The 25,734-nt window shown below is 35.2% G+C and overlaps 1 protein-coding gene across 3 annotated transcripts in view; it reads right to left on the bottom strand.

The window, feature by feature from the left end:
* Positions 1–25,734, bottom strand: part of TAF2 (TATA-box binding protein associated factor 2) — a 65,513-nt gene that overhangs the window by 32,766 nt on the left and 7,013 nt on the right. For all 3 annotated transcript variants that reach the window (XM_054190599.1, XM_054190601.1, XM_054190600.1), the window contains exons 4-16: positions 19,481–19,599; positions 17,981–18,122; positions 17,386–17,617; positions 15,997–16,181; positions 15,320–15,433; positions 13,898–13,997; positions 12,239–12,324; positions 7,560–7,695; positions 5,981–6,135; positions 3,696–3,810; positions 3,487–3,596; positions 2,630–2,695; positions 424–676 (exon numbers count right to left, since the gene is read on the bottom strand). In XM_054190599.1, coding sequence (XP_054046574.1) covers positions 424–676; positions 2,630–2,695; positions 3,487–3,596; positions 3,696–3,810; positions 5,981–6,135; positions 7,560–7,695; positions 12,239–12,324; positions 13,898–13,997; positions 15,320–15,433; positions 15,997–16,181; positions 17,386–17,617; positions 17,981–18,122; positions 19,481–19,599 — 1,813 coding nt within the window. The remainder of the gene's footprint in view (positions 1–423; positions 677–2,629; positions 2,696–3,486; positions 3,597–3,695; positions 3,811–5,980; positions 6,136–7,559; positions 7,696–12,238; positions 12,325–13,897; positions 13,998–15,319; positions 15,434–15,996; positions 16,182–17,385; positions 17,618–17,980; positions 18,123–19,480; positions 19,600–25,734) is intronic.

Below are 25,734 nucleotides of genomic sequence, written 5' to 3'. Positions count from 1 at the left end.
CTGAAGCAATATAGAGCAGCAATCTGAATTCACATGAGACAGACATGAATTTCAGCACTCCAGAGTTCTCAACGGACAGGCCAAGGAACTTCCCAGTAAAATAAAAAAAATACATTTTGGCTCTGAAAAAAATTAAACAGAAGTCTTTTATTTCTGCAACTTAATGAAATCTGGAAAAATCCCCTGTGGTTTTCTGTCTGACATCTCAATTTTGACAATTATGAAAGCCTTCTGCAGTCTCCATTTACAGACTAAAATAATACAGCTTTCCTTTCAAATCAGTCATGTTAAAAATACTTGGCAAACACTTTTGAGAGGCTAAATATCAAGCCAGTTTAAGAACTGCGATGAGTTTTGACCCATTTTCAAACACTTACAATGGCTAGCAGATTTCTTCCCTTACTCCCATCCACACAACCTCACCTTTGCAAGGCAGAAGCAGGCCAGCATTCTCACTCGGTAGAAACATTGCTCCTGTTCTAGTATATCAGTCAGTGCAAGTCGTGATGCTGGAGTAGGGAACTTTTCCAATGCTAGAATGGCTTCTTCTTGTGCAACCACATCTCTCTCATATCGAAGCTGATACTGCCACATGAAATCAGATTGTTCAAATTCTACCTTCCTCAGTACTGACATATCAGGGTCTATTCTTATCCAGAGCAAAGGGGAATCAGCACTATGACAGACATGAAAAACATTAATAGCTTACAACATTTCAAGACTATAGAAATTCAAAAGATGTTCTAACTTGTTATGAGTTATTTTAAAAGTATCCAAAGAACCATAAAAGAATCTAAGTTAGAGGGGACTTCTGAAAGTCACCTGGCCCATTCTCCTGCTTCTAGGATGGCAATTCTGTAGCCTCCCAGGGCAATCTGTACAATGAGTTACAATGAATTACAATGAATACAGTGTTTTAGTATTTTTAATGTACAGATCTCTGTTCATAGTAAACTACTGTATAATCTCAAAACATTAAATTCTACTTCCTCAGACACCATAAATTTCATAGATGAGCAGCACTTTATGACCTTTTACAGTTTAAGACTAAAAAAAAAAAATTCAACAAAGAAAATCTGGTTGTAAACACCCAGTTTTCTATATACTTTTTTTTATCAATATACGTGAAAGTGCTTTACAAACACACACACGCTATGGTGTTGAAAGCTGACAAGTGTAACCATGCAAACGCACAGACCTGCCAAGCCAAATAATGATAAAAGTGAAAGGATTAAAGTTTTAGTCCTACAGATAAAATTACTCAGTTGTATTCCATCCAAAGAAGCATTTTATACTTTAGTATTCACACAGCACCGTGACTGCAGAAGTCATTTATGGGAGCAACAAGCACAAACTATATAATAAAGTCTCTTACTCAGTTTTACACACAAAATTGGTAACAGCAAAATACAGACACGGAATTCGGAGAGAGTTTAGAACGATGAAAAGAGCATCATTATAAATATGATGTGTATTTCTATATACATCTGTAGAATATCTAGAATTACTGTCAAGACAGTAGCTAGAGAAGAAAGGATAGTGAAAAGAAGAGTGTATACACAGGATTTAGAAGAACAGAAAAGAACAAACATTATCATATATGCTTGGAGCAGAGGAGTCCAAACTGGACAGAAGAATGACAGCATCGTTGATTAGAAGGTTAGCAGATAAACAAAGCATAAATGACTTGCATAGAGTCATATACCAGTTCAAAGGTAGTTGTAAGAAAATCGTTAAGGTCTCAGCTCAGTGTAATGCAATAGCTACTTGAACATAACTGATCAGAACTACTCATAGATATTCATGCGAATTGTTCTTAAATACAATTAAAAACTATTTATTCATATGTCGACTGTCATATAGAAATGATTAACAGTAACTTGCTCAGTGAAAATATCCCCTATAAAATTATTTCTCATCGTATTTTAGATGAGGTTATATTTAGAAGAATCTCCAACACTTTTAAGGTGACACGCCATCTATATTCTTCAAAAAGACACATTTAGTTTTCAAGAGCAGATTATTTACTTCCCTCGGTCAGCAAACAAGGTACCAACACCTTCAGGATTTCTGAGAGCACTACTGGTTCCAAGTCAAGGAGGGTAAAGCGGATATTTACACTGAGCAAGAATTTGCTTCCAAAGAGATAAGCAGTTCCAACTGAAATTAATGCCGGTATGAACTTCAGTATGAAGCATTTAATCACTTATTTTCAATCTAAAAGGATTCTTTCAGAATTGACCACAGATTTCAGGAACTTGTCTGACTTAGTGCTAGTTAAATGGTCTTCATCGAGGTCCAACAAAAAGTGCTCTTACTTTGTTTCACGCAAATTCTTATTTATATTTTACCTATGAATTCAGATGAAAGATATCATTAGAAATGTGCAAGAAAGAATCAAGTCATTTATTCTATTATCTTATTATGCCTAAGTTTTTTTTAACCTGATTATAGTAGTTTAACCATACATTTTACACGTCACCAGAATTTTCCCAGCTACAGAAGAGAAGTCTCAAAGAAGGCAAAGAAATGTAGTTAGTCCTGAAATTTGCCAGTCACATAATGAAGTACAAGATTACTACCAAATCCTTCAAAATAGCATGCTTTAGACTCCAACAAGTTAACTTACTCCATAGCAGAAAGGTCCATGTCCACCTCTTCTCCGTTCATCAATGGAATCTTCTTCTTCTTATTTCTATTAAAAAAAGAGAAAATAGGAAAAAAAAGTATTAAAAAATTATCATACTAGCAAAGATATGTTTATATCTTAATAGAGCTTAAGCCTGCAAAAGTACTCTGTGTATTTCACACCAAAAAGTAATGCTCTCTCCAGCAAAAAATATTGACAAAATTGTGCTGTGCATTAGTTTTGTTCAAATAATAATCAACAATACTTTACATTGGTTTAAACTTGACTCCCACCATTTTTACAATTACATGTAAGCACACAACTTTGAGAAGTAGAGGTGAAAGTAGTTATCAACATGCCTTACGCAACTGAGAAAAATCTGTCTGGGAAGTACATTACCTTTCTTGCTTATTAGGTTTAGCGAACAGCCCTGGCACTCTTAACAGAAAAGGAAAACTATGCAAGTGCTTCATTCATATGCCTTCACTTGAGGCGCTCCTCCGGCCTACATTTGTCTTCCCTCTAATTTGTCTTTCCCATTCAAAGGCATTTTGAACACTTTAATTAATTAGAGCCTTAATTCAACTCATTCTATATGAATAAGCTCTTTATAAAACTTCTACAAAATTTAAGGCCTTTCCTTATAATTAAGAAATACATATAAAATGTAAGGTTTCCTGCTGTCCGTAAACAGTAGTAAATTATATTTTCTCCTCTTACATCATAGGTAAATCTTATTCAGTAAGATTAGCAAAATATAACCACTAAATTTAAAACGCATATATTTATCGTCAATGCACTATACGTTTTCATATATGCATACTAAAAATATTTGCAGTTTGTATTTTAATTCTTACCTTCTGCTTTTAGAATGGCAAGGTATATCATGTTTAAGACTGTTTTCTTCAATCTGCAACGTGTGGTTGAATGATCCATCAAGTTCTTGCACTGTCACTTTAAGAGGACCCTTCAAGTTCGAAAGATTTTGTTAGTAACATTAAAGTTATGCTTATTAATGTGTAGGTATACTTGTATGTGTAGGTAAAATACGGAAAATGGACCTTACCACGTATTTCTGAGTCCCAGGAGACGTGTAGTCTTGTTTTATTTCCAATTCCAATACATTCCGTTTTCTATTAAATGCAAAGCTACCATAAAATTTTACCACTCCACTCTGGTCACTAATAAGCAGTATAGGAATTCCAGTGCACAATGCAGTAGTTATAAACAAACATAATTCTCAATGTTTTCACTCTTTACACTTGCTTTATGCTTCATTCCTAGAAATTCCCATCCCAAGAAAATGAGCAAATGAAAACACTTATGTTCATTCACGAACTTTTAAAGATTTTTTTTTCTTTCAACTGTTCTTTAATGTATAATCATGTACCTTATGTAAAAACACTGAAGTACAATGAAAATTATCTAGTAAGAAAAGTCATTATGAAACACTATATTGGACCCCACTACATTCAATGTCCTTGGCATGCTCTCAGAGAAAGTAATCGAGTAAGACTTCAGTAATTTCAATATGATTTGTTTTACTATATATTTCAGTTAAATAAAACTCAGGGGAAAATGTAGACATTAGCTTCTGTTTTCTACCCATTCTACATTTAACTCAATTATTTTACTGCAGTTTTTCAAACTGAGTCGTTGTGAGCATTCACCTGTGCGTGTGTGTATGTAAGTTCACATTTACATGAGAGTATACAGTATGACTGATAAAAAGTAATGATCTGTTCCTGTGAATAACTTCATCGTTCCTTATTTGTATGACAGCCATTACTACACTTTATTTATAGTAACTGAAACACTAGAATGAAGTATTTTAGTCTAGTGCATGCTCCCAAGTCTCTGACAATGTAAGACAAAAGCAGGGAAGAAAAACCTGTTGTTTCATGTCCTTACATTTAAGGGAAGAACTGCCAGAGTCAAAGAGACTTCTTATCATACACGTGTGATTGATTTTTCTCCCAAAATACCGTCATTTGGCTAGATACCTCAGGCTGGTTCTGTTCACAGTGGCTGCCTTTATAAAGGTCTGTGACTTTGTCATCAGGTACAACTTAAGGCATTTCAGTGGTTTCTTCAGCACAAGGCTTGAACTCAGCATCAACACAGCACTCAATAGCATAAGATAGTGCTAGTTAGCAGTAATAAGGTAACCTCCCAAATGATACAAAGACCTCCTGTGGTCTAGCAAGGTGGAAAATCTACTATCACAGATGCAACAGTGTTTGAAGCAGGGTAGGGAGGTTGCAACCATAGGATTAAACACAAGTTACAGCTAACAGGATCGGCCTTGGGGCCAAAATCCAGAGCAGCCGAAAAATCCCCAAATCTGAGAGTTACTATTCTTCTCTCCTTACAGAACAGATATAGTTAAGATTCACCCAGCTCCAACAGTAATGCTGACATTTAGGTATAGCTGCAGTGTAATTGTATGTACACATAGAACTCCTCAAGTGCTTGGCACAGCTAAGTGTGGAAATTAGAATAATATGTATTTATACTTTATGAATACTTTTGAGGCACATAAAATACTAACTTCTCATATTACTCTATAAATATTAATTATACAGTGTTTCTTAGTTAATATTCAGATGCATGAAGATTACTAAGTCAGCTCAAATAAATAGTGTCTAAATAGAAATACCCACTTTTGTTTTCTGTTAGAAAACTAAGGTATGGTTTTGCTGCAGTCATGTATCAGCTTAGCCTGCAGTCATGTTAAATAAAACTACCAATTAAACCTATTAAATGAAGCAAATTCAAATTTACCATCATATCAATTCAAAATAAGAAACCCTATTTCTTGACTAATATCACTGAAATGTGAAGAATCCACACACAGAGGTTTATTTTACCTGCAATTGCAGTATTAACACAAGCTACCAAGCTATTAAATGTTAGTGTATTTTAAACTATCAATCTGCGCTTTAAATTACTTACTTCACGGTGATTTACTGGAAATCACATCTTAAAATGCACCAGACTATAGCATTTTCCATGTCAGACTTCAGCATATTTCTATGGGCAGTGTCCTCTGGAATCCCTTTAGTATAATTTGGCCTTAAATTCCAGCAGAGTTCTTGTGCTTCTTTCAAAGTAGAACTTAAAATCATGAAATCCCTTCTACTAAAGAACACCCAAAAAGCCAGCGTACTCTAAATGGCTATGAAAGGAGTGTGAACCCGGGGCTCACATCTATTTCTAATTCAAAGAATAACGTACCTAACTTTTAAGCAAAGATATTTCATACCTCTCTTCACATTCCTTTAGTACTGCCAATTAAAAAACAAATTCATTCTCCATATTAACAATCCAGACCAAGGATAAAAAGGATACACCCACTGCTTTATTAAAGGTTGGATGTCTTTGCCAGAGACATTTGAGATAGATTTCAAAAACCCAGATGTGGAAACCAACATCTGACTCCACATATGTGACTGGAACTTCTGAGATGAAGCAGTGCTGGCCAGACTCAACAACTTGTTGAAAACCTAAAATGATAAAAAGTTACTACTTTCACTAAATACTTCAATATATAAAATAAGTTTTTCTGTTTAGTTGCAGCTGAATTGCAACTAAAGGCCAATAAACTCATTCTCTGACAACTGGCCTCAAAAAAAGTCTTTCAAAATAAAGACATTTCAGAAAGTTATTTGTCCATATCAGAAATTGTGATTTGCAGACACAAAGTATTTTTACTTAAAGCAAACCATCCACGATGCTGCGAAAAGCTCTGAAACCCCACGTTCTTAAGATGAGAAATGTTTAATGGTAATAAAATTAAACTAAAAATCTTATTTGCTCATCACTGCTACAGGTACAACTTACCACGCAGCTTTTTAACAAACACAGTTGAATTCAAAGTCAAATACAGAAACACTTTTTGGCATCCATTTTCTAGTTCTAAGCACCTCTATACTTCCAAACCATACAATTTGTGAGGTTACGTCACTGCAAGCAGGTGTGGCCTTTATTTACCAAATTATAACGTAGAGGGCAAGGGGTACATTTTTAATCAGTTCTTTCCACCTGAGCTTTTTCAAAGAACCATCAGCTTTCAAAAATTATCTACGGTAAAACAGATCACTAACTATATCTGCTTTTTAGAAATAAAAGTCATCAAGCTCTCTGCTTTGCTATTCCTTTATAAAAATTGCAAAGAATAATAAAAATTTATGTAAGGAAAGCTTAAAAAAAGGTATATCTGCTGTATTTTCAACCTGACAAGACAACTGCTTATAATAGCTCTAGCACAAGCACATACATGTTAACCTAAAAAAAGCCAAACAAACAAATAAAATAAAACAAAGAAACCTCTAGCTGATAGAAAAAGGTACCATTCAGTTTCTAACTGGATGTTTGTTCATAGTACTCTATCTTTTTTAAAGCACGTCAAAAAACATATTTAGTAAAGAAGAAAAACTACAACTCCGCAGAAGCTTAGCATTTTAGAATAAAATGACAATCTTATATTCAACTGCTTTTTCTAATATAAGGATTATGTTGCCTCTAGCACTGAAAATTTTATAAAGTGCAGGGAGCAGAAGCCAGATTCTCATTACTTTCATTATTTATAATTTGAGTAGATTAGCTCACAGCAACACCAGTTGGGGTCAGTAAAGCAGGTTCTCAGTGTTAACAACCAATCACAATAACCAAAACCAATGAAATATCTTAACATTAAAGAGAATATGCGATATATAAAAAGTATTACAAGTTTTGTATAAGAATAATAGCTAACCTTACCAAACACAAATGACCCACATTTTATGTTTATTCTATCCTGCTAAAATTGAAAATACAAATGGAATCCTATGACGACCTGTTTTGTTCTTCCTTAAACACCATTTAATGAATAAAATGCAAATAATGACAAAAAGTTCTCTATATTCCACATAATCATTTAAATACCTACCTGTAACATGAACTCCATGCTAATCCTGTTCTCAATCAGTCTCATAACAAGATGAGCTTTACACTGGAACATAGTGTAATATTCCCAGGACAGTGTGTGAGGGTGTTTGATAGAAAAATGTAAATGCGATGCAGGGCTGAAAAAGAAAATAAAATAAGAAAACCAGCTCCCCGTTTTGTATTTTATGGAACGAAACTTAAAATATACCTTAGCAACCAAGATTACATCTGCACCGACAATTATTTAGTATCTCTTTCACTGCTTTAAAGTTATAATTTATAACATGCTTAAAATGACCACACACTCGTAAAGAAAGGTGACATGGGTGTATGTGCCTGGCATACAGCAAGTACTGGACAGAGAATAACGACAGGTAATAGATGCTGTGTAGACTTGAGTCTGGAAATTACTCATGAATTGACATTTCTGTTGCTCCACTTCCACCTAAAAGTGATTGTACAGCGTGAATATTTTATATTTAAATAAGTAATTGTTGCAATTAAAGAAAAGTAAGAGTTTTGAAATTCACAGCAGATTTTCATGTGATGAGCCAAAGGAATTGCTTGGGTTTTATTTTAGTTAGCAACTGTATGGTTTCAATACTTTGGCAAACTGATGGCTTCTGAATCAGATAACATGCCAAGGAAGACTAGGCAGAGCATCGTGTTAGCGCTGCCACACTGTTTCCATAACTTGAACTACCTGTGGTGCTCTTTCACACACACCCTTTGTATCTATAAGCAAAATGTTTTAAATGTTTAAATTACATTCCACATCAGAAGACAGAGAGATGGTGAAACCCTGAAACTTTTAAAAACAGAACTGATTTCTGGATAGCCTTAGTGGCTGTACAGCAATAAAACACCAAAAGACTTAATTTTTTCCACCAAGCTTTACATTTCAGAATGCAAACATTTTGACTTCTAGCCCAGTTTCAAAGTAGAAAATTAGCTGCAATACTGTAATTCTCAAGAAAAACAAGACCTTTTTTCCCCCTTTCCAATTGTTTGAGAAGTGGCAATAATTAGAAGTCTGACTTCACTTTACTGATGAATCAAGGCTGTAGCAACTGTATTTTGTTGTGCTATATTTTTTCTTTCAGTTCTTTCCACTGGACACTAGAGTTTTTAATGAACAAATAACAAACATCTTAAGAAACTGGACCCACGCAATGTCAGGCCAACTTCTTCAGAAGCCGAAATCCAGACTTATTTTACGCTGGTCAGTAGAGAATCCCAAACTAGCCATTGCGACATAGAAAACGCTAGCTACTTAAAATTTCTGAGCTCAAAATGGGATTCTTCCCCCGTGATTCTCGCTTACGGATAACCTAACTAAACCACTTCAAGATGGACCAGGCCCTTGATTTGTCCAAAGACTTTAGAAGAAGACACTGCAAGATAGAACAAAATGATTTATGATAAGCACTATAAGCCTGGTCTTTCATACCAACTACCTCAGGAAAAAACTAATCTTCCAGAACCTCCAAAGACCTGTGAAGCAAACCATTTTAACTCTGACCAATCTTTCTATGCGGTTGACAGATATATGCCAGCAAGAAGAGTTCTACCAGGACAGGACCAGCACTCGGCTCCTTATCTGCAGCTCTTAAGATTTCAGGAGATGGCAAGAACCAAGGTAGCGGCAACACATTATTATTTTTTTCCATCCTTCTGTTTACTGGGAGACTCCCTTGACTTTAGTCATGAATGTCTGTTTAAACATCTTAAGATACAAAAAGAAAAGTACTTCTAAATTTAAGCAAGTACTACCCTTCTGAGGTAGACTAAGTATATAAATAAGAAGGTGTTTAGGTTTACTACTTGCTGTTTCTAGTTGGTAAGCAATTGATAAAGTTGTTCTTATCAAAATTGTCCTTTTATTTTGGATACTTTTCTATTCTGAGGTAGGGAAGGGTTAGGAACCATGAAACAATTGAAATGAAGGGAGGAAACTGAGGTTGTGGTTCAGACATTATATAATAATTTGGTTTCAGTATAAAACTATTTATCCAGCTTCAAATTATACAGTTGATTGACTTTGGTAAAATTCTTCTCTTGAAAATTACAACCAAGCCAGGACCCACATTCTTGGCCTTCTTAAATTTACTAAGTGTTGATTGATTTTGGTACTGGTTACATTATTTAACAGCAAATCAAAACTGAGACAAGTTCATTCAATATCCATATCTTTATTCTGATTATATTTTTCTTCAATCATTAGACTTCTAAAACTTTTATTGAACTGGCACCAAATGAGAATTAAAATTAGCAATATGGACCTAGAATCTTTGTCAAAGTGAAAATTGAACTAGCTCTTCTATGGAAATTTATAATGCTCACACCCTTGAACACACTCCAGTTCTTCAATGTAAACCCGTCAATATGCTGCTTCCTTTTGAAATATATCTACATGTATTTCTTAGTGGTTTTAGTTTTTACAACAGGGTGGTACCAGCACAATCAAAGACTGAAGAGAATCAGAATCTGAGAGGGGAGAACGCAAAATGAAAATGTAACAAACACAAAGGTTTGTTTTGAAACTGCCATCTATGCAGCAGATAACCTGCGGTTTTCTTGCTTTCATTTTCCCAAGCTCTAGGATTTTTTGTTTAAAAATAAATGTTCTGGAGAGTAGTGTTTGTGTTTCACTAGACATAAACAGGAAGAATCTGTGAGACCTGTGTTTTGCATAGAAATTAATCATGTGTCTGAAAAAAGTTACTTTTTCCCCAGTGATTTCTTTCCATATTCTGCTTCTAATTTAGTTGAAAAATGACATTATTAATTAACCCAATTTTTTCTTCATATTATTATTAATTGGGACTGCTGTAATGCAAATATGCTTGGCAGGAAACCACATCATAACAACCACAACAAAGAAAAAATACATTGGAGAGAAATGTTCTAGATGTGGTTAGGAAAATACCTCCCCAAATACAAATAGTTTCCCTGAGTCAGGAACATATACTTTATTTACATACAGGGGAACTTTGCAACCTACAAGAAACAGCAAGTTGTAATTTATATTTAAGTGACATTATGATTATTATTAACAAGCCATAATACAATGAAGCAGAGAAACAGATATAGAAACAGTGTCTAACAGTAATACATCACATAGAGGAAGTATACATTTAAGAGTATCAGAACTGGATTTTTTCAATTATTTGTGTTCAAATCTAGAATACATACAATAGAACTAATAAAAATAACAGTTACAAAGAGACTTGACTTTTAATCAATTTCCTTTTTTTTTTTTTTAACAAGTGCCCTTTTTCTCTAATTTTATGTGATCCTATCAATCTCAGTTTAGTTTCTTGATAGGGGAGTGTGTTGCCAAATTGTAATGCTGCCAATTAAAAAGACACACAAAACATAACTCAGTACCCAAAATTTTCCTTAAAAAAAAAAAAAAAGAAAAGAAAAAAGACACCATCACCAACAGGATGCCTAAAATGAATGCTGCTAGCTGTAGCTTGCTCTTCAGAGGTATATGTAACAAAAGCATCCAGGTCTGCTTCGCTACTTGAAAGAACAGTACAGTGAGCTAAATCAAAATCCATCATGGACAAAACTGAGTAACGGCTTGGCATACATACACAGCTGCATCTATGATTGTCAACACGGTAGTTGTTGAGGATTCTCCTGGCTGGAAACTAGCCAATATGTCCTATTCCTGATTTCGGAAAACACTTTCTTCTTTTGTCATTTCTCAAAAAAAGATGACTATTGAAATTTTAAATGGGTTATTTGTATACTTGATTCGGTTCTAAATCCAGAGTTTTAATTTTAAATGAACAAAACCTGGACTTGCACACACTCGAATGCAAGAGAACCACTGCTACAGACAATTTCAGATGTATTTTCATAATACAGGGGCTTCTGCTAAAGTAAAGATTTAAGACATTCACATACTCTCCCACTCCACCTGCACATGCTAAACCTCACAGTTTTGAGTTTCCAAAGAGCAACTCTCTGTGAGGCTTTGTCATAACTAGATTAATCTATCTAAGAAAAGAAAAACCCAGAAAAAGGTTGTCATTGAAACCTGGGTAAACTCATTGATCTGACTTCTAGTAATACTTTTCTACCTCCACTGGTTAGCGCTACTCAGTGGGTAGTATAGCAGTATCACACAAGAGGTAAAGGGAAAATTCCTACGCTAGCAATACTGAAACTACAGTTACTGGGAAAATACAAACCCAGCCAGTTCACAGTTACTTCATAGATGACTGATCTAATACTTTGTTTCCCCAATTGATTAGGAAATCTCAATATAAGATTGCAAGGTGGTAACTGAGAGTGGAAAGAAAAAAGAGCAAAGAAAAAGAAAACTGATGATACTGTAAAAAGCCTGAAGATTACTAACCACTCCAGAAATAGCTCAGGTCAAAATTCTGGCTCCATATTCTCTCTTATCCTCTTACTAAAAAGTAGTTTCATAACAGCATAAAAAACATTCATTATACTTAATTTCCTTCAAGATTTAAGTGAAAGAAAAATAAAACAACAGTGATACTATATACTCAAGATGTACTGTATGAGACTGGTAATACATGCCTTGGGCAGCTGAAGATATTCAGCTTTTGGCCTTGTGCTACACAACACACCCAAGGCATATATTAATGGCCCTGTAAAAACAAACCCTGTAATGACTTGCGGCTTAAATCAACATACTTGTCTTTCTCTTTTCCTCCTCCGAATATTGGATGCAGTAAAACTCCACCAGTCTTCAGTTCATATGCCACTATTTGATCTAACTCCTAAAAAGTACAACATACATAAGTAAGCATAATTTTGAAAAGTAGAGAAATTATTTAAAGAAGACACAAAGGCTTTTCATAGCATTGTTCAAGCCATGCCTCCTAATTAAATTTGTTTACAAACACAAAGAGCATTTTAAAATCAGGGATGTTCCTCAGCATGGAAAACAATAAAACAGTGGTAATTAGCAGTCAGTACTTGTTCTGGGTCTGGATTGTGGGTCAACACACAACAATATTTCACTACAATATATCTAAAGAGTGTTATTGTTCAATAAATTAGTTGTCTCTGACCAAAAGAAATAAAGGTGATCACTGTATCCTTGCAGTGTAAGGTAATACTGGGTATACCTACGCAGTAGGCTGCAGCATATAGAAGCTCACCTTGACCCACGCCCAAGCCAGACAGAAGCCGGCTCTTGAACCGGACCATGAGTCTGAATTCGTGTGGTGCTGTGCGCCCACGTTAACAAGCACACTTCAAGGCAGGATGTTTGCATGGGCTCACTATTACCCAACAGTCAATATGGCTTTCGAATCAAATCGGGTCAGCTCGAGCATAGGGAGAGTGAATCGATGTCTGTCTGCAACCCAATGATACTCAAGGAACTTCCAAATGTGGGTATGCATTGATATTTATTGATTCGTATCAACTTAAACACTTTCATATATTGGTAATACATTCAAAGCAGTAAGGGCAGAACTGGAGGCTCTGACAGCAGCACCTCTTAGTTCTATGTGGAAGTACTTAGCTAACTTCATCCAGTTCTGCTGTTCTCTACAGCACCCACACCTTTAGCACAGACAGCACGCGACTGGTGAGCTGAACGCACGTTAGGCAGATAAGGCTATGGTATTGGGTCCCCACATAAGTAAGGGATGTGAATGGAGCCCGTGGGGTTTGGAATCTAGTTTTTGCAATAGGAAGTGTCAGAGAATGTGATGAGAGGAAGAGGAAGAAGCTATACATCTTTTTGTAAATGAAAGTTACTGGCAAAGAATGAGGAGTCACTGCTGCTCTCACTGGTAAGTACCTGGTTTAGAGCATTATATTTGGAAATGTAAGGTATAGACTAAAATTTCCTTTCCAAGAAAAGAGATCCCTTCAATGGGGATTTTTTACTGTTTCATTTAGTACCTAAATGACACGAAAAGATACAGAATCCACTATTGGAGCCCTTCTGCGCTATATGGATGGCCATCACAGTATAACAAATTCACCAAATATATCTCCTTATGAATCTCATATTCTAAGTGTTAAAAAAGTACAATCTTTTTTGACTTTTTCTTTCTGGTTTTGTGCAAAAGCCCAAACAAAAAGGGGAAAACTAATTGCACAGAGAGACAATGAAAATTATTAATCCTAAAGCAGTCACAGAAACGTAATCTGGTTAGCAGGTTTGGTGTTTTTCCTTGCAGCAAGTAGTAAAAATATTTCAGCTTTAAGTTTTGTCACTACTAAATATTTCTTTAGATTGCAGTGCAAAACTATATTATAGTCTAGTTTTATATTGCATCTTCTTTGATGTAAAATGTCTGAAAGATAGAGAAAATACTACTATTATGTTGTTACCTGTTTAATCCAGTGGCGATACTCATTAACACCAAAGGTTTTTTTCATCCAAAGGCCGTAAATATAACCAGAGATTCCCTTTAGCACCCATTCATCTGACCTATAATAAGAAAGAAGCATGAACTGTAGCACTTCAGAAGGTATTTTGTAAGGGATGGTATTTTTGACCAGCTCAAAATAGCCACAAATTTCAGCAAGTTATATAACTTCTCTAAGTCAATAGGAGTCTGATGAGCTGTGAACCAATTTATGTAACTTGGCACCTGGATGGGACCAATGAAACTGAAAAGCCAGAGAAAACTGAACTTTTACCAGAGAAGTCCAGATTAAAATATAAAACTAAACTATTTTAGCTGAAACACTAACAATAAAAAATGGACACTAAAGTTAAAAGAACTGCTAATCTATATGATCTTAATTTCTTGATAAACATCTCAATGCAATGCAAAGCAAAAGATTTGGACAGCAAGAAGACAAAATATCTATGTCACAATCTGGTGGACTCTCAGAGGAGGTGTTTAAATGAGTCTTATGTTCTAAGACAGAAAAATATGGACAAAAACTACAAAATAATCATGAACTAGAATTCTAAATGTAAGAATGACACACGGGGTACGATGAAGTGAATAAAACAAAAACATTAAAAAAGGGAGTCATTATGAGGGAGGAAAAAATGGTCTTCTCCATGGAAATAGGCTAGAAATAAGGAAGAGAGCAAGGGAAATTATAATAGTAAAAACCCAATTTAAAAACATGTTGATTTCTTTTTTTTAAGCCAAGGATACTCTAGGATATACACTTTTGCCATGAAAAAAGTAATGGGCTCCTTGTCCCCGATACATAAACTGTATGCAAAAGGCTTTAAAAGAAATATTGATCAGAACTGCAAGAGCCAGTTGAGGGAGATTTTCTGAGAGATGGAGTTATAGGAAGCTTACCATACCAATGAATATGCCCATTTGACACTAATTTCTGCATTCCCCTCCCCAAACTTCTTCATAATTTATTAGTTCTGTGCTCCATAAGTACTTCCTATGCAGGCTACACTTATTCATCCCAAGCATCTGACAGAAATTTACAGATGATACAAAAGCCTGTCTTCTAAAATTTCCAGGTGCCAACGCACACTACAACATTCAGTAGCAATAATTTCTGAGAAGAGACATATTCAGTCTCTACAGCCTTTGGAACCTTTATATCTCGGATTCTCCTTTCAAACAAAAAAAACCAAACCAAACCACACCACATAGATTTTCATTTATTGAGCTGGTTTTATTATTTTTCCTTTTTTTTTTTTTCCTTTTTTCTTTCTTCTACAGTTACTGTTTCACTTATCCTTCTGATAAAACACAACATGCAAATTAAAATTTGAGTTTCCTAGATTTTCCCCATTTTCTAGAAGTACAATGGTAAAATACTTACCAGGACATTCTGGATATAAAACATCCAAAGAACTGCTGGGCCAGGGCCTGTGCTAAGCACCTCCTTGTCAGTGGAGTTTCATCTATAATCATTGCGCTGTGTAAGAGATTTGTGCTGGATCCCCATAAAAAGAAAGTAACACAGTATGAGCACCAGCTCCAAAGAAACAGAACAGAGAACCTTGCTTTAAATGCCAAACCAAATCAAATAATTCCTTCACTGGTTTTCCAATGAGATAGTAACATCTTTTTTTTAATGCCCTTAACTCAGGCAGATCTCCTGCTATTATCATCTGTCTGTGTAGAGCCAAAGTAGCTTGTTTTAACTGGTGAAACTCTTTCGGATTCCTGGTACCCTATCGCAGCTGAAGAAGAATAAAACATCATCAAATTTCCACACTTAATTTGATCTTAAGTATTTCGTACATGGTGTTTCTAATTCAGAAAGAAAACCACTGCAAATTTTTTCTTAAAGAAGATAAAAATCCAACATCTTTGTAACATAAAGTTGGAAATGGTGTTAAAAGCCTGTAACGTCAACAAAAGCCTCTTTTCAAACTAGAGAGCCCAAAACTCAGGCTACAAAAATAATAATAGCTTCAGGTATTTCTCAATACTCTTGGATCTAGAGCTTTTAGGCCTGTGGATTTAGAAGGTGTAATTTTCTCAAATACTAACCTGAAAATACTCATGGATGCATAAGCAGCTACTTCAACATAAGCTTCATCTACAAAAACAGTCTTGAAACAGGAGTATGGATAGCGGCAGGTAAGAATCTCCTCATAAAATTCAAACACCTCATGAAGGTATGACGTGGTATGTTTGAGCAATGGGAGAAGTTGTGGTAAGCAAAAGTGAGTCACCTACAAAGGAAAATTTGGTACAGGATTGACAAATACATTTAAATCCATAAATATCAAGTATACTACATAACTGAAAAAACACCCCACAACACAACAAATCATTGTGCTGCTGTAAATTTAACAGAAAAAAAAACATTTTCAAGCTGTGATAAAGATTATCATGGCAGAAAAGTACACCAGGATGTCCATCTGAATTGTGAGAGCAACAACAGCAGAATAATTTGTAGCAGACAATGCACGATAACAATGTCTACCTAGTGATGTCTATAATTTAAAAACACATGACATTTTTCTTTGATTTTGCAATCCAATGTCTTTTAGAGATAATGTTTTTCTTTTCTGCAGTAAAGAATTAGCTAATTTCAAATCAATCAAGCAGTGCTAACGTTCAGAAGACTTGTTAGAGCTAAAACTACAAGTAACCTTTGATATTACTGGTTTTTCCACAAACTTATGTTGCAGCCAATGACATTGACTTCAGCAGTGACACAGGTACCAAGTTGAGAATGACACATAACTTCAAGTCAGCTCTACAGAAATTTATCAGTTTGGGTTCTTCAAATATCAACAACAGATATATTTTTTTTTTAACAGCCATTATCTTTCACAACTATGTCCCACCAGTAAAAGTCAACAGAACACCATTGCTGAGGACTAAAATTTGATGTTTGCCTTTGGATCAAGTAACACATAGCTATTTCCCAGTATTTTCCTATCATGCTTTCAAAAGAAGAATATACAAGCCAGTCTTTACGCTAAACTGGTAACAACCTGCCTGCCGAGTTCATCCTTACACAATCTGAAGCTACAGATGTAAATATAAACTGGTGGACTTCAACATTAGGGCAACAGTCTGTTAAGAATGAAAACTCAACATCAAATTTAGTTCAGAAACCTACTCAATTGTGTACTACTACCAGCAACTGGATGCATTTAAAACTATTTTGAGAAACATGCTTTTACCAACTCCAATGAAATTAGACCCACAAATTCAGGCATAAATGGAATTATTGCTCATTCAAGGGCTTTACTTTGGAGATAAGTTTAAATACAGGCACTACTAGACAAGTTTTATCATATAACTGTACTAATGGATGTCATATCTAGACACACACATATCTGAACACTATATACTAGTTGCAAAATAAAAATAGTTATTAATTCTTAAAAAAAACACAGTGAAGGCCTCTATGAAGATTATTACCTCATGCATGTATGGATCAACAAGGATTTCAAAAGGTCCTATTGCCAAGGAGATGTTAGAAGCTGCAGTTGGAATAGTCAGCATGTAATGAAAAGTCTTCTTTCTCATATCGTGGGTATATACAGTTTCCACCAAATCTCCGTTTGAAACAGCCACCATTGCAGCATCTACAGTATATTCAAGTTTCCAGGTACACAACTCAGAATATGAATCAACACAAGGAAACCAAAACCTAGGGAAGTTAGGATTGGGGGAAATATGGTTAACAATCACACTTAACAATTATACTCTCTTTTTCACATATTATTTTTCTTTCAAGTTCCAAACTACATTCTTTGAATGTTGACATACTGGCTCCTACTATACATTAATTTTATAAAGCACTACAAGTTTCCTTGCCATTACCTCCTGCTGAGCTATAAAGACTAGAAATCCTAATTCCTAATCATTAGCTCACACTGATAAGCTCCTTTCAAGCACAAGTTAAGTTTTAGGCTTTTTCAAACTTACAAATAATTTATTTGAATTCTTTTATTTCCTACACCTTGAGATTAAATAGGAAATACAGTCTAACATTCAAAGATAGTTTTCTTACCTTGTAGAATTTTGATAACCACATGAAAAGACATGAGCCCCTCTTTCTGCCATGCTGCCCTCCATGTTGGGTACCACAAAATGAAGGCCTCCTTTTGGCTGGTCCAGAGAAAAGTTTATATGCACCTTCAGGACTTTTAACTCTGCAGCACCAAGACCGAAATTGGAGTAAATATACACAACTTACATGAAAGTTATTTCAGAATAATCATTCAGTTTTGGACGCTTGCTCCTTCAAGATGATGTGTTTACTTCATTCTCATGGATTTCCAGGTCCACTTACAAAGCACTGCTCAAAAGCTTACAAAACTGACCTCTTAAGCTTAACTTACAGGACATGAATTTATAAGAATATTTATTAATTAATAAAAGCTGCAATTGGAGTTACATTTCGTCTTCCAACTCCCCAATGGTAAAGAATCTTTATATACTGATTGTACTCTAACCATGATCTCCTTTGTACCTTGCTGAAATAATTTTCTACAAAAATTGCAAGTAATAGGCACATTCTTAAAAGACATGTTATTGTCATTTGCAGTTTCTTAAAACCTCTTATTATAGTTAAAGCTTTTCCCGTAACTTAAGTGTCTTTGCTTTGGTTTAGTTTCACAGAAATCTCACCTATGAATAGACTGGCAAAAAAAGAAATTTGAGCATATGGTCAAATTTATCCAACAAGTCTCACCATATTTTGGCATTCAAACTTTGAAAATAAAATTATGCCTGTTTGAACATTTTCCCTTTTATGCTTGCAAGTAAGGCAACAGGAACTTAAACAAAAATTAAAGAAAGTGTCTTTCCCATTAAGGTGTATCTGACAACACTGTGTGAGTCAGCTTCATGATACAGTTGTTATTATTCTCTCACAGGTCTCACAAATCCACGAGAAAAACTGATAAAACGATGTAAGAAAACAATACAAGAAACTAATAAAACCCAGGTAAGAAAATAATCAACACTGGAGAGTGATTTATTAAACCAGCTACTTGTTCCAGAATCTAGTATACCAGTTTACAAAATTAGTCTGTTTGTCACTACAAAATTAATTTTAAAACGACCACTCTTCAAAGTGAGATGGGGAAAAATTAACATAGCTTTTAAAAAAAAAAAAAGATGTATATAGACATATCCTTGTAAATTATTTTCTTTGTTGGATCACATATATTGTAAGAAGCTTCAAAGTTACAATTTGGCACCCAATATACTCCATTACACACACTTCGTTATGTGTACTTCTGGGCTCGTGATCACCCAAGAGTTTGTTTGTAAAGAGTGTTAAGAAACCTTGCAACCACTTCTCCATATTACCAAGAAGTGTAAAGGTATTTTTCAGACTTCAACTGGAAAGATATGTATGAGGAAAAAGGAAACAGTAACAATCATTTCATAAAATAATGTAATGCTACTTCTGTTTATTTAAATCTACTATCATATGCAAACTCATAGCTAACAACCCTATGGCGTCTTAAATTAAGCTTTCGGTATGGTCTCTTTACTTTACCATCAACGTGTTTCCACAGCTCCGAGGGAACCTTAATGCAGAGTTCTCCATTTCCAGCATCTGGGTCCACAGCACTGACTGCGGCAGCGTAGGCATTGGAAAAATAGTTGAGATTCCTCCTGTCAGAAATACCCAGTTAATTCTTAAAGTACAAGCTGAACTACAAGAAGCAACTTTTAAAATTATATGATTTCTATACTGAATTTCATGGTGCATGTACAAGCAAGTATTTTGTTTTGTTTTTACAGAAGTGAAGGGAAAAAGGAGCAAAGATTACGTTTCAAAAACCAGAACTTAATACTAGGTTTTTACAGAAGTGACCTATGATTAAAAGGACTAAAAATAAGAGTAATATTTACATTTATTAGAATAGAAATTAAAAATTTTTTTTTTTTAAATTTTGGATTAAGTTTGCATATTTATTCTAAAGAGCTGTCTTGAAGATCTGCCTCCTCATATATTGCAGTTTTGCTTTTATGTTGCTTTTCTAAATATATTAAGATTTTAGCTTCGTATTTTTCCCTCTCTTAGCTTGATAGATAGGGATAGTTTTAGGCACTTGTAAATATTACATGAAATATTAAATGCTAGAGTTTTGGCCTTAATACACAAACAAAGAAACATGAATTATACTTTATAGTCTCCAAAAATCAGGAGAATTTTTATGAAGTTTTACCATCATTCATTTATTTAGGATGCAGATAGAAATTTTTGTAATCAGGTTTGAGCTGCTTAAGCTACTACAAGTAGGATGTAATTGACTGCACATTTTATTCCAAAGTCATACCATTACTTCAGTTATGACGTAGATTAACCATTTTCTACTGAAATGAGCAAGAAGACACATATGTCCACTGATAAAGTGGTTACCAGCAGGATGTTATCTTCCTATCATTTAATGTAATTATGTTCAGATATTGGAGGATGATCAGTCAAGTTCAAAAATAACCCTGCTTTTGCATCTTTATGTTCTAGCTTTTATACTTGTTCAAAATGGATTTTTTAAACTGTGTAAAACATAGGAGCAAAACCTTTCTTAATTCTAATTGTCTAGTACACAGGGTTCTTCAAAACCTTGCACAACTCTATACCTGAAGAGAAAGTGTTTGAATTACTTATCACCTTTTTTTCCAGAATTTAGGTACCGCTGATGAATCCAACCACTATGGGGGCAGAGTCACAATCAAGCATAAAGCTAACACAGAATCATAGAATAGTTTGGCTTGGAAGGGAGCTCTAAAGGCCATCTAGTCCAACACCCCTGCAATTAGCAGGGACATCTTCAACTAGATCAGGTTGCTCAGAGTCCCATGCAACCTGATCTTAAATGTTTCCAGGGATGGAGAATCTACCATCTCTCTGGGCAACCTGTGCCAGTGTTTCATCACCCTCATCGTAAAAAAATTCTTCCTTATTTTTAGTCTAAATATACACCCTTTTAGTTGAAAACCATTATGCCCAGACCTATTGCAACAGGCCCTGCTAAAAAGTTTGTCCCCATCTTTCTTGTGAGCCTCCTTTAGCTACTGGAAAGCTGCAATAAGGTCTCCCCGGAGCCGTCTCTTCTCCAGCCTGTCCTCATAGGAGACATGTTCCAGACTTCTGATCATTTTTTTGGCCCCCCTCTGGACCCACTCCAACAGGTACATGCCTTTCCTGTGCTGAGGGCTCCAGAGCTGTACTCCAGGGTAGGATCTCATGACAGCAGAGTCAAGGGGCAGAATCACCTCCCTCGACCTGCTGGCCACACTTCTTTTAATGCAGTCCAGGATATGGTTGGCCTTCTGGGCTGCGAGCGCACATTTTCAGATCACGTCCAGCTTTTCATCCACCAGTACCCCCACGTCCTTCTTGAAAGGGTTGCTCTCAATCCCTTCATCCCCCAGCTGGTATTGATACCAGGGGTTGCCCTGACCCGGGTGCAGGATTACTGCACTACAATGGAGTAAATCAACTTTTGGCTGCGGGCTCCATTCTTCTGTGGAATCTGAAGTCCACATAAAGCAGACATGATCTCATTTCAGGATTTTACTTTCATCTAACCATTCTCTATTCACCACCCACGCAGAAAACAGCACTCAACCCAAATTACAGTACCTTACTTGGAAGAATGAAGGGTACTTAACCATGCCAGCATCATCCTATGTCTAAGTATGTCAAATACCATGCTTATATTCCTAGTCTTCCACATCTAAAAAACTTTGCTAAAACACTGAAATATATTGAGAACATATTTTCATGCAGTTCTTGATCTTTGGCAATAATAGTGCACAAATTCCCTGGCACCACTACCAAGACTGAGAATGTGAGGAGCAGTAAACTTGTCTACTTTGCTTGGAAGCTTCTGAAAGTAGGACATGAATAGTAAATGGGAGCATATGAGCACAGAAACACCCAAATCCCAAGTTTTAATACATAATCGTTTTTTCCTTCTTCATAGCTGAAGTATACTTAAAGATAGGATATAATGCCAACAAGTTTTAAAAGCACAAGGCTGAATTTACACACTGGAATATACTATAACTTCAGCTATGGTTCCAGAACAATTCAAACCAACTTAAACTCCAGCTGATGTGCTGTCTCCTAGTCTCAGCCACACATTCCTACGCCCTCACTCATTAAGGAGACTACTGTTCATCCGACCCTGTGGTGATGCAGCTGAAAGTGCCAAACAGGAAAAAAGAAAGGGTTTTTTTGTCAGACAGCTTTCAGTTGGTTTAGCTCCCTGACATACCGAGGGGTCAAAGAAGTGCTACGACTGAGACACAGAAGACTGTCAATGGGATCATAACCACCCCAACCAATGTTGCTTTAAGCTGTCTTCAAATGACATCCTAGGTAGGCAAATAAATACCACTGGAAAAACTCTCTTTAAAAAAAGACTGTATGACTAAAAACTGTCTTAGTAATTAAAGAAACTAGCAACAGAAAACAGCAGTAACATTCTGTTAGACTGTTAAATCGCAAAGTTTTTAATTTTAATCTGAACTAGCTCTGAAAATTCACTATTACTTATATGGGATCTCTTTCGAATACATCAGTGAGAATTTGTTCCAAGTTTGAGGACTGTGATGAGCTTGTAGTTACATTCTAAACATCAATGGGTTCATAGACAGGAAAAAGTTATGATTTTATAGCAAGAAAGGTAGACTCCACTGGGCTTAACATTTTATGGAAAACAGTCTATTCTGATATTTCTATTTTTGTGAAGTGTTCCAATTCAAATGGGTGATTCATTGTAAAAGGAATCCATTAAAGGCTTAGTACCAAAGATTAATTTTTTTCATAGTTTGAACTATTCTTAATAAACTGGATATTGCCATTTTAACAAAAACAGAGCACATGCATAAAGTTACAGCCCAAGGAACAAAGATAAATTTTCCTAATGCTAAGTGTAGATTGAAAATGAAAAAGTAATATGCATTCATGTTTTTTTTCTTAGTAGAGATACATTTTATTATCAAAATTCACCCAAAACACTGTTAATAACAGCCCAAGTGCATGCGTGTTGACTGACGCGAAACAAGTGAACCTGCAGAGACTTATTTTTTAAAGCTACTCATGGACTCCAAATACCTCCACGTCAACTTCCTATGGCATCTGTCACTACCAGCTGCAGCGGTGCTACTTAACTGTTACACAGCCCAAACACAGAGTCTATAAACCACTTTCTTCCTATGGTACTTAACATCAACTTCAACTTTGCAAAATAAGTTCTCTGACCCATATGCAATTCACTTCTCTTCATTACCTGTAATTCATTTACTATTCTACTTTGCTATCCAGATACAATTAGCACTTGGTTAGGCTATGATATAGCATATCTTACATATAGCGTTTATATATATATATATAAAAAATATGTACACATATAGGTAATTTATTAATAAGGCAATGATTTGAATCTTTGGCACACTGAAAAAAACAAATTTTCATTCTTGCACAAGGTTAAGAGTTTTAACATCTCTTTCTTCAGAAGTTCTCTACACCTCTGTTTATTTGTAACAAAGTCTATCATGAATTTACAACTAGATAAGCATCATACCAGTAGAAATGAAGGCTCTTTATTGCAGCAAAACAACACATGCTCAGTCCACCAGTAATTTTTCTATTTTGTGCATAGGCTAAAGACTTGATCACTGACTTCACAGAAAAGAGAATATTGTAAGACATGCCCTGAAGGCTCCCATATTGCTCTCTCTCACAGCTTACTGATGCTTGTAACTAAAACAACAGTGAAGTTGAAGGATATCAAAACTTCTTCATATTTTTAATGTTTAAAAATGACATGCTTCAAGTTAAAAAAAAAAAAAAAAGCTGAACTAGTGAATGAACAGGTATACACTGCCAAAGATTAAAATTACACCAAATAGAGAACCTATGCACAGGAAAGCATTATGTGCACATTAGCTAGCTACACAAAAACCTGTCTTCCTTTACACAGAAGTAATCATAAAAAGCAATAGCTTCTCAACCCTGCACCATAGTTATCGCACAAACCTGTGAAGCCCATAGCCTGGCAACAGCAGGATCATCACAAACTTCAGTTATGACAGATCAAACCCCTGCATCAGAGCTCAAAATTTTTGCTGCGGCTATTTAACAGTTTACAATCTTACCCCTAGGATTAAGAAAACAGAGATTTCCTTTGCCCATTTGAACATAAAAGGGGCTGGGATACAGGCAGAACACATGCTGTGGGATTTCTGCATGCTATAGTCCAGAAAAATAAATCTCACTTCCCTTTTATTGACAGAATTGAGAAAGAAACAATTTACACGGAAAAGAGGGAAGATAAGAAGAACAGAGGCAGCACTCAAAAACAGCAGCCCTAAGACAAGACCCAAACAGACCCATTCTCCAACACTATTTGCAGTCTTCACAAGATTTCGAACTCTTTCCTAGAAGTATGAGCAAAATGGGATTCTCTGCCACCTTGTGTACACATGGTAAAACTATGTGAATTGTTTTATAGCTTACAGCACTGTTCAGATGTTTGCTCTGTCAGGCAGGAAGGGAATAAATTATCTAAGTTCATCCATATATTCCAATATGAAAAAGCTATGATGTCCTGAAGCCTCAGGAGGAAATTACAAGATGGAAGACCGACTTTATTTCTAGATAAAACTTGTAAAAGTTCTTTCAGTTGTCACCTGAAATTATGGTTTGGGACTGACAGATAAACTGGCAATGGCATCAAAACTGAAAATATATTTAATGCACTAATTAAAGGTTTCTAAAATTTCCTACAGAATTCACCAATTTTTAATTACATTTTTAGTGAAGTTTTTTTTGTCATTCAGCAGAAGTGACAATAAACAAAGCAAAAAAAATTGTTTTACCTTCCGCAATGCTGAAAATGTGAAATGACAGAGACCATGTGTCAATGATTTTTGCATCAATAGATGATAAAATGCAAAAGTATTACTTGAACTGAAAACAAGCTGAATGTTCAAATTTAGAATATAAAGAGCTGATCTGACAGAAGATCTTATCCAAGAATTAACAGGGAACACTATGGTGAGACAGAAACAATTGCAGCTGGTGCTGCTTGTATTTCATAAAGTTCTCTTTAATCTTGACTTTCTCAATCCTCTTCTAATTATGTTTCCTTGCATGACAAAATCTGTACAACATAAACAATTAACCACTTCACTTTGATAGAAAAGGTAGGAAAGAGTCCATTAAATTAGCAACTTTTTCTACATACTTTATGCATTCTTTTAGAAATCAACATTTAAGAAAACAGAAAGCATTATCAAAAGCAAGAAAATGTTTGTACATAAATCCTTAAAACTTACATTTTTTTTTTGCTACACACCAGTAAAGAGTAAAGATCTAAAACAAATTATTTTAAATAAACAGATTGCCAAGAGCCATCTTCACTTCACATTTATTAGTTCAATAGACCACTGAAGAAAACCGTGCAAAAGATAACTATTCCTGTAACATTACAAACAAGACTTTATAATTACTCTGTGTTCTGTTCAAAATAATTGACATACCAAGTTCAGCTGCAAGGGTACAAAGGACATCATCACTAAACTTGCCATAACCAACAAGAACATGGAAGACATGACCATATGATTAGATATAAAGACTACAAATCACTACTGTTTCTAGAAGCAGTTCTTTGTAAATAAGGGCAGAGGAAACCCACAGATGATTTTTTTTTTAAGCTACTAATTACAGAGTTTTTAGATTTCTAGCATTTCTGTTTATAATCCTGTCTTAAAAGCACAGATGCTGTATTT

Source organism: Rissa tridactyla, chromosome 2, assembly GCF_028500815.1.
Source record: "Rissa tridactyla isolate bRisTri1 chromosome 2, bRisTri1.patW.cur.20221130, whole genome shotgun sequence".
Taxonomy (NCBI): domain Eukaryota; kingdom Metazoa; phylum Chordata; class Aves; order Charadriiformes; family Laridae; genus Rissa; species Rissa tridactyla.
The sequence above is the reverse complement of the archived record's forward strand: the minus strand, read 5'-3'. Positions and strand labels throughout refer to the sequence as shown.